At 36.3% G+C, this 10517-nt stretch overlaps 1 protein-coding gene across 1 annotated transcript; it reads left to right on the top strand.

Moving 5' to 3' along the window:
• Positions 1–1239: 1239 nt before the first annotated feature.
• Positions 1240–8094, top strand: LOC108679257 (probable methyltransferase-like protein 24). The gene is made up of 7 exons (XM_018167851.2): positions 1240–1962; positions 3533–3576; positions 3726–3826; positions 4337–4504; positions 5085–5225; positions 6090–6258; positions 6588–8094. Exons 1-7 carry the CDS (start codon positions 1805–1807, stop codon positions 6785–6787), a joined length of 981 nt encoding a protein of 326 aa, XP_018023340.1. The 5' UTR covers positions 1240–1804; the 3' UTR covers positions 6788–8094.
• Positions 8095–10517: the final 2423 nt, after the last annotated feature.

Consider the following 10517-nt stretch of genomic DNA (forward strand, 5'->3'; position numbering starts at 1 on the left):
CGCAGGCGGGTCCGGAGAAGTGTCGATTCAGTGTCTGACTACCTGGATAAACCAGAGAACTTGGATTTCCCCCATTTTTTTCCTGCATCTTAGCCGAAGGTTAAATAACGCTTAACTTCCACAGATACAGTCTTGCTTATTTTACTGTTCCTCCTTTATTTTCCTGGATCTCAGCCGAAGGTCATACAACGCATAACTTCAAAAGCTACAGGATCCAATTTTGCACAGTTTACTGCTGTCATCCATGGGCGTCGGTGAGCACAACACGCAGCTCATGATGTTTGTTCTTGACGTGAATACACACCAGCAGAATGACAAGCGATATGCTCAGCTTTTCGCAGAATATATCATGTATTCAGTGTAATATGTGTAATGACTGTGCATAAATTGTATTTTGTGTAATGACTATGTATAAGCAAAGTCACGGGAACACCCAGTAAATACATTTTTTATCTAGGCGCAAGTTTATTTTGTAATATAGAAGTCTGCCGAACTGATTATATTTTCGAGGAACTATTTTCTAGTTGATAAAAGGCTGATCAAGTTTTTTAGCAGATCTCATTAAAATTTAACTCCAGATTTTTCGAGCAACCAAATTGCGCCAATTCCAAAAATTGTAATCAATAATTTAATTTATATGAATACTTAAGACTTGGGAAATAAATTTGTTGCGCTTACGAACGGTGTGATACATTATGCATTTATTTATCAGTGCATAGCATCTTCTATATATTTACAAAATCTTTTCTCTAAAAAATGGGGCTAACATACATGACCGTTGCAGATTAGAGAAGTTAACGATTATTTTGCCGTATCATATTTATTGACATAATAATTTTTCACTTGTCGCGGACGCAATCTCAATTTCTTTATATTTTTTAGCGCATTTTCTCATTTATGGAAAAAATGCACTATTGTGCTCGCCATGTCCGTCTGTCCGTCCGTCCGTCTGTCCGACCGTGACTTCTCGTTTTCGTCGACGAGAAAATGCGCTGTCACTCACTGCAGTGAGTAGCGAGATTTTTTATATTATATGGATGAATAAAACTAGGATACGGGAGCTGAATTTTGCACATCTTTGAGACAACTAAAAATTTTTGTTCATCGACGTTAAATTTAAAACCATCAGGGAAGGCCATCAATTCAAAAAGCAAAACATTTTTTGTTAATTTTATTATCTCTATAACTTTTAAAATAAAATTATGGTAATTTCAAGAAAAATCGGCAATTTAGAGATATTGATAGGATATTCCTGTGAAGCGTTATGTCATTATGACCAATATTTTACCATCACAGAATGACGCGAGAACGTCTCTTGCCGAGAGGCGTGCATATCTTCCTTCGATCTGTTGATTGATCTTCGAGCTCTGATGAAAGGAAGAACCCATTCAAGTTGTGGCAGCGCTTTTATTGGTCTGAGATATTTCTTGCCAGAAAAATTATTGATTTTATAATGCACTGCTCAGTTATTTGTTCAAGGTATTTTACCAGTTAGCAGCGAATGGGAACAATATATATGGGGTTTTGTGATATGTTCGATTAATCTGTACGATAACGTGGACAACGAAAACTTCCATTGCATATACATAGGAAGTTCTTACATTTTCATATGCATTGGAAAAACATGCATAATTTTGTACGGAATGACGTACCTCAATAAGAATTCGGCACTTATAGATTACTGCATTTTTCCACTTCTTATTTTAACCTTCTCTTCCTTTTCTGATTCATTAAGTGGCAGGTTGTACGTAGAAACTAAACTCTTACATCAGTTTTCTTCGTACGCATCTGGAAAATCATCATCATGAAAGAATCAAAGAGCAGCAGTAGTCACCAGCGTCTGTTTGTGCGTCTCAAAACTCGTCTTCAGTTCGACAACGACTTCAAACTAATGGCGGTGCTCACGGTGGCATCGTTAGTTTTATCCACGATTTTGATCTATAAATACTGCATCAAAGATCCGTGAGTAATGCTGACGTTAACAATTTTCATTGTGGGCAATTTATCACATTTATTTGACGCAACTCGTGCCAATATACCGGGATGATAAGCCGGCATACTTGGGGTATTTGTGAATTTTATGTGATTTAAACTCGCCTTATGATAACTGACCTCATGGCAACTCACCTCAGGGTAACTCACTTCATGGTAACTCACCTCAGAGTAACTTACCTCAGGGTAACTCACCTCAGGGTAACTCACCTCAGGGTAACTCACCTCGGGGTAACTCACCTCAGAGTAACTTACCTCAGGGTAACTCACCTCAGGGTAACTCACCTCAGGGTAACTCACCTCAGGGTAACTCACCTCAGGGTAACTCACCTCAGAGTAACACCTCAGGGTAACTCACCTCAAGGTAACTCACCTCAGGGTAACTCACCTCAGGGTAACTCATCTCTCGCCTATCTGTAGAATGAGCAGGCAAGTCACTTGGATTATTCATTATTCATATCCCGCAATTATCTCATAGGTGAAATCATTCCAAACAATTCATTTTAATTGACTGTTGTTGACAATTTACCTAATAATTACGTTTTTAAATATTTAAAATGTCCTAATTAAAGAAACTAAGTATGTGAAAAGATGACAAAATGTGCCTATAAATTGATTGGATGGATTTTGAACAGATTTATACCCCGACTCAGGAATGCATATAAAAACCGTCGTACTTTCCTTCTTATGTTGACCGCTCGAAGGTTCAGGCGATTAATTTTAATTAGTTCTGAATTTCAATATTTCACAATACGTGCTTTGCTAAGGAATTCAGTAGGAATTTGCTACTTTTGCGACTCAAACAATATAGCTAAACATTGAAACTAATTTCTGCTGCCGAGAATTTTAAATGATACGAAAATAACTCGACTAATCAACATAAATTAACATGGTCTGCAGAATTAAAGATTCGGCCGGACCAGAAGCTAAAAAACTTGTCCAGTCCACCAGTGTCTAAAAACGCCGTCAGTTCGGGGCTCAAGGGCAGTTCTTGCACTTCTTGAACTGGTTAATTAGACTTGCATGACCATGACGTGGTACAAGGGACGCAAACCATTGCTCGAGCCTCAACAGTCGCTGAAATATTTAAAAAAGTACATAATAGAATACTATATTAACTTAAAATTAATAGCGCTTATTTTTAACTTGTTTAAACTCGTACATGCGCCGGTTTGTTAGCATTTAAATGTTCACCATTTGCAAGGACTTTTTCTTTGATGGTGTGAATTGACTTGGACCTCAGGTTTGTTCAATCCATATTGGATAACCATGACAGTATATTCAATAACGCTCCTGTTTGATCGATAGGTGGACTAGAAATGGATAAATATTAGTAGTATTATCGCCAAATACGTGCTAATGGAACAGTGTTAGAAGCTATAAATGAATTTGTACGAAATGCATTATTTAGGCACAATCCAAATCATCTGAAAATTCATTCATGAATAAATATCATATGAATAATGAAAAAAAAACATTTTTAACGAGAAATACTTGCTCCTTGTTACACTAATTTCTAACGCTCTGTTGTCTCTGACAGGAACGTCACGGTATTAAATTTAAAAGGCCTCCAACCTATTCCAGGTGAGTCAATATCATTTATACGTAAAAAGTATTTGGCTCACAACATTTCCAGCAAGTAATTGAGCAGATCATTCCAATGAGGCAATTTCAAGTATTTTATCTTAAGAAATTAAGAATGACGAATGTCAGATGAGCTATGAACGTTTCAGGCGATGGCGGTAAATACATCGTGGATTACGAAAATATTCAGCCGAGCTGGACGGACTTCTACGCCTACATCAGAGAAACCGTCGATGCTTGTCGGAATGTGGTGAATATTGCTTTGTAATTACCATTATAAAAGTTTTTACATGAAATATACATTGCCTGTCTGAAGCTGAATCTGGTTTTGTGGGCTTATATGATTCTTTTCATGCACGCAATAATAACTTAGAAAAAAGACTTTTTGGAGAGGGTCTGAAATGAAAAAAAGGGTTATTTGCAAAGCAGTAAATCTAATAAATGATTGCATTATCTATCAGGCGTAAATTATTGAAAAATGTTGTAATTTATAACGATTATTTCTGGTAGGCCATCTTGTTAAGTTTTGCCGGCGTTACCACTGAGAGGAATATTCTCTAGAAAATCATTGTCGTCGCCTTGCACGACTGCATGAGTGACATGTATTAGTGGCAGTTTCTATGATTATGTCGGAAAAATTCTTGCAAATGGGAAATTTTTTTGCAAATGTCTTCATAATCTTTGAATAGAGAGTGAGAATTATTTCTTTTTGGCTTGGAAACAAATTCACTCTCTAAGGTTGGCCCCATTATTCCACCAGAAACAATTTGGCGGCCAAGACAATCATTTTATAGTGGGAACTGACGGAAATTATAAAGTGTGTCTGGACGAGGGCGTCGCGCCCACTCCAGGCTCCTGCACCGTCCTCTCCTTCGGCATCAACAACGAGTGGAGCTTTGACGACGCCATGGAGGAGTACGGCTGTGATGTAAGTTCCCAGATAATTTATTTGAGAAAACAAAGGCGGAAAATAGAACTGCTGGTGAGGCTTAAACGTGCCTATAGGTTTCAACGTCCCTGTATTTACATTTAAATTTTAAGGCTTTTCATGATGGCCAATGAGTTGTACGTTTCATTTTGGCTGTAAAGCTTCAGTATGAATAATCTAACTGCAGTCAGAAGAAGCTTTAACTATGTCAAAGAGCTTCAACATTATATATAAGAAAAAATAATCATCAGCGATTGCAATTAAAGCAGAATTTTTCAGCACATCAACTCTTATTCTTCTTTAGCTGTAGTTTCCGCTACTAAGGCAATCTCGTGTAGGTTTGTCCACAATATATTCAATCAAATCTATTTAAAATGGCATCAACGTACGGTTTTCGGTGGTTTCCAGAAAATAAATGAATCATTTGCACATTAATCACTGCATGCATGGAATTGAAGTACTTATAACATTACAAAACAACTACTGTTCCAATTTAAAACTGACCAAACGGTTTGTATGGATGAAGTCAAGCTGTGTAGGTTTGTATGAACTTAACTTAAATTATTTCCTCCTGCCTTAGGTGTACTCCTTTGACCCCACCATGAGCGACCCCGAGCACATCCGAGGCAAGAGGGTTCACTTCTACCCTCTGGGCCTCGGCGGTGTCACCCAAGAAGTCGATATTCTCCTCTCCAAGTCAATATTCTCTGCTAAATGTCAGGCGAGCTACCACCGACGTATAATACAAATGATATTATAGAGGTTTATGCGTAGAGGTGTACCAAAATATCATACACTTATGATTTCTCATATAAAGGATATTACAAAAAATTGAGCAATGTGAAGTGTGGTATTGCCGGAATTTATGTTCGAAATGGATCTTATAATGGACGTGTAATTTAGCAGCAACGTTTTCACAGCTCTAAAATGATGATCCTGAACCTTCCCATAAAATTACATTAGACTCTAAAATGGCAAGAAAAGCCTTATTTGAGCCTTAATAATTTTTTGTTGTAAGACTAAAAAAGATTCGTTAGCGATGGAGCAAGTTTTCTCACAGTACGTAAAAGTTCTGGTTACTTTGAGCCTTATTAAAAATGTATGATATCTGAATAGTTATTTGAATCGTGTAACAAGAACTAAGCATTCACGTTCATGCAATTTGTTGTAACAAGTAACAAGCTGAACTGTTGTCGCGTTCGTAAAAAAGTTGAAATCTCTTTACTAATCAATTAGCTTCACACTAACCACGACATCACGGCAATGATCGGTGAGACGACGAGCTCCTCAAACGTTCATTCAAATCCTAGCAACGATCGACAGGATGAGCTAGCAAATCGTCTGACCATTGATAGTGCAGGTCCTCACCTACCGCAACATCCTAGCAACGATCGCTAGGATGAGCTATCTAGTCGTTTGTTCCTTGATCGTGCAAGTCCTCTCCTTCCGCAACATCCTAGAAACGATCGATAGGATGAGCTATCCAATCATCTGTTCATTGATCGTGCAGGTCCTCACCTACCGCAACATCCTAGCAACGATCGACAGGATGAGCTAGCTAATCGTTTGTTCATTGATCGTGCAGGTGCTCACCTATCGTGACATCCTAGCAAAGATCGGCAAGACGAACTCAGTTATCGACTACTTGAAGGTCGACATCGAGGGCTTCGAGATTGACTTCCTAGAGAACGTGCTCTACGACGATCAGGAACTACTCTTCAGAATCAAGCAGATCGGCATGGAACTACACCCAAGTGAGTTAAATTTCTCAGCTTGCTTTGTATGAACCGCTATATCAGAATTATTTATAATCGTAAGATTTCCATTGATTTTCCGCCAAAAGTTGATTTGTAAGGCAAAATCAGTACATTATTGACTGGTTGCCTGTTTGGTTAAGGTCGTCCTAATTGGATCAAGGATTAAGTTTCTCAGAATTAATTCAATTATACATAGATTTATCACGATAAAATTCAATTATTTATCCTTCAAAAAGCACGTATAAAAAGTGAGGATACTTTATTTCTAATTGTGTGCTAAAACAATGAGTTGTCTGAGGTTTGCCCTTCATGATTCTTTTTTTCAGCGGTTTTCGCAAGTGAAAATACGTCGGTGAGAAAGCAGAAGTACTGGCGGCTCGTCCACAAGCTGCGAAGTTTAGGTTTCACACCGATATTCGGTGAGCCCATTCCTGTATGGCTCCTCTCATACACGTACGATGGAAAAACAGAATCGCTTTGTTGTTATGAAATTGTATGGATTAATAACCGCTTTGTGAAGAAATGAGTTTTTAGTCAAAGTTTCTAACAACACAATTTATAGGAGACATTTCGTATTATTGTTATGAGCATAAGGGTAAGAATCACGAATGCAAGTCATTAGGAATGATACTAATAGAAGCATGGTACACGCAACAAAATATATAACGGGTAATGCATAACAAGCTTGTTCAATTTCATTTTTTCATAATGCGCAATTTACCGCGTTTAAATGAAAATAATGATTAAAGCGTATCTAATTCTTTGTTGTTGCCTCTTCATGTGACAACCACCACTTCATAGCATGTGAACTCTCTTAAAATTACAGCAAATTTCACGATTACACTCGGGTTCTCTTATTGGCTGTGGGAGTTCAAATGAAAGCTTAACACGGCATAGGTGTCAAGACCATAAATTGCCTTATATGGCTGCAAGCAAAGCGATGTATGATTTTAATGCGCGAGCAAAAAAAAATCTAGTTGAAATGATGGTAATTCACTTTCATAAAAATCTCTCAGTCTTGATCAATTTAATAGAATGACTTTGCTGAATGCAAAATTGTCGTGTTTAGAACACACAGGAGTATTTTATTATTTTTTCAATGTTAAAAAGTTTCAGGATCAGTGTTAATTTAAGAAATTCTATAACTAATGGGAGGAAAATAATAAAATACGAGTTATTGAAAGCAATGGAATGTGTCCTGATGTATCCACTGCCTTTTTATAGACCTCTGCATTTTATGCTGTGTTTCTATTTCTAATATAAGCTCTTAGCAAGAAATATTTTTTAGGTAACAGTAAGTAACAATAAAACTGTTGTATATAAGTAGCAGTATTTCCCAACAAAAAAATTTCAAGTAGCTGTAAGTAATCAAAAACTTTTGTGAGTAGCAGTGAGTAACAATAACATTTTTGGAAGTTTTCTCTTTTTAACAGTAACTAACCATAAAAATTTTGTAAGAAGTACGTAACAATAAGAACTTTTTAAGTCGCAGTACGTAAACATAAAAACTTCTGTAAGTAGCAGTGAGTAACAATAAGATATTTTGTACGTAGCAGTAAGTAACAATGAGAAATTTTGTAAGTAGCAGTGCAGCGGGCCAGATATTGGCCTCGTTTTGTGTACTAGGTTTCAAGCCGCCGCACTCCTCGAAAGAAGACTGCCGAGAAAAATGTATAAGCGGAACTGTCTGCGGATGTTGTCTGACTCTAGTAGGCAGCGACTTTACATATCATTACCATTGTTGTGCCTATCTCTGTTGTATTAACTTTCTTCGTCATCTGGACCTCTCAAGTGTAATTGTATTTTGCGTTTCCAAATAATTACTGCAAATCTCTTGAGTAAACATTTACCTGAACTTCATCCTTAGTTCAGGCCAATGTTGACGTCCGCGTATATTAGTTGTTTCAATCGTCCACGAACCCTATGGACCCGCTGGCAGAGACCTTGAAAGCTTTAGATGAAGTAGTTTCCCGCTACAGCAGTAAGTAAACATAAAAACCTTTGTAATAAGCAGTGAGGAACAATAAGAACTTTTGTAAGTAGCAGAACAATACTCCAAAAGAGCATCATACTTTCTTCGATGCTTCGTTGCTATGTTGTCAATCCTATCAGAGTTGTGGCAATCACAGGATAACTATAGCCCTCAATTTCCTCATTCCCAATTCTATACGATACTCGATCGAATAAAAACATCAGACCATTATCGATAACTGACATTTTATCACCTTTGCAGTTATAATTACTACCATCTTTTTTCGTTAAAGTCCCTTCGATGCATAGGTAACTGTCTGATGGTAGTATGAACTGATCTTGATACCGAATAATAAACTTGCTTTCATTGCGTTCACGATTTAAATCAGTTCTAATTTGAGGCTCATAATCATGAGTTTCATCAACATTATGAATTGATTCATCAATTCATATCCTGTGGAACATTGTATGATACCCATTGTATGATATCCATATCCATTCAATTGTATATCCTGGGGGAACATTGGGAAGAAATGTGTACACGATATAGTTAAAATCGCCATTGAGATACGATCCTTTGATTATACTGCCAATGAACAAGTATTGCATTAACAGAAATTATATTTACTATATATGTAAATCATGTTCTACAACACTTTCCAACACTCCAGTATCAAAGCCCAAACAGAGTATGTAGACTGTTGAGTTTGCTGAAATAAATTTTCAAGTCAAAATCACGATTAGTTATTACACATTTCAGAGTATTGGTGTTCGATCTTGTATCAATCGAGTACTCGTTTCCGTATGCATTTTTGATTATCTTATTCATACTCTCTATCTCATAGCATCCGGTCGGTATAGTTATAGGGATTACTATACCATGTTTCCCAACAGAAATATTATACAGAAATATATATTATATTATACATATTATATGAGACAAATAATATAATATTATAATATTATATTATTTGTCTCATCGATATTCGGGATGGAGTGACACATATCCAGTCCCACCAATGCCATTCATGAAATTTGTTTGTATCCAATTTTATTGGTGGCGTGAAATTCGTGTCGTATATCACTGTTTCCACAGGTAATAACTAATTTTTGTAATTCAATTTTCTTAAACAAAAATCATTCAATAGTTTAACATCACGCTCAATAAATAAATTTTGTTTATAAAGCCAAATAACAATTGATGTCCTGCAACAGTATCATTGACGTTAGTAGCTAAAACTATTATTCCTGATCCTGAAACATCTGAATCAATATCTGGTCTTGATTCCGGAGCTCGATCCCTAGACGATGTGGAACATGCAGCTTTTATTCTAGTAACTTCATAACATTAATTTTATTTCTGCATCACTTTATAGAGTGGTTGGATGAATTTGTTGTACTTCTCTCCTTTGTTGGCTTTTATTGTTCCAACCGGCTTGAGATGAGCCTTAGTTTGTCTCAAAATCGTTAGATAATTTGCCACATAATTTTCTTCATAGTTCTCAGGGGATTGTTTTGTTAGTAGTTCCCATAACCCAACAGTTCCTTCAAAAACTTCATTACCAATCCCTAAATCATTACGTTGGTGTTGACTATTGTATCTCCTAGCATAACGTTTTTACCATCAAATTTCATGCCATAAGCTTTGTCATACTCAGATCCAGGTTTGAACGCTAAATTTTAAAAAGTTTCAGCTATTGAACTAGCTAGTCCTTTCAGTGACTTTTTTTGAGTCTGGTGGATTTAATGCCAATCTTTTAGCAGATTTGATTGTTAATAGTTCTCTGGGAGCATCTTTCAGAGCTAACCATTTTTGCTTAGTTTCTCCTACCATTTGCTGAGAGGTTCAATTAGAGGCTTATATACTTTTTTAATATCATTGTATAAATCTTATTCCGCAAATTTTTCTTGTGTGAATAGTTTTTTAAGTCTCTTAATTTTATAAAATCTTGTTTTGTTTTATATCAATTCACGTCATTTTATTAAGTAAAATATCTCAAACAACTTGAACTCAATGTCTGTTCATCTAGAACTCAATGTGTGTTCATTTTGAACTTAATGTGTGTTTAACTTAAGTTCAGTTTAACTTGATGTTAGTTCAGCTTCTGGAATATCGAGATGGGTCATCGTATCCCTTCCATTTAACTAACAATTTCCCTTTAAATTTTTTTCAGAAGTTTATCAATTTCATAATCATCGCTACTATATTTAGATAATTATTCGTAAAAACTCTATTACTTCTTTACCGCTCATATCTTCCAGCCTATAAGTTACTGGTTTCGTCT

This window comes from Hyalella azteca, unplaced genomic scaffold (assembly GCF_000764305.2).
Source record: "Hyalella azteca isolate HAZT.00-mixed unplaced genomic scaffold, Hazt_2.0.2 contig5817, whole genome shotgun sequence".
Classification (NCBI taxonomy): domain Eukaryota; kingdom Metazoa; phylum Arthropoda; class Malacostraca; order Amphipoda; family Hyalellidae; genus Hyalella; species Hyalella azteca.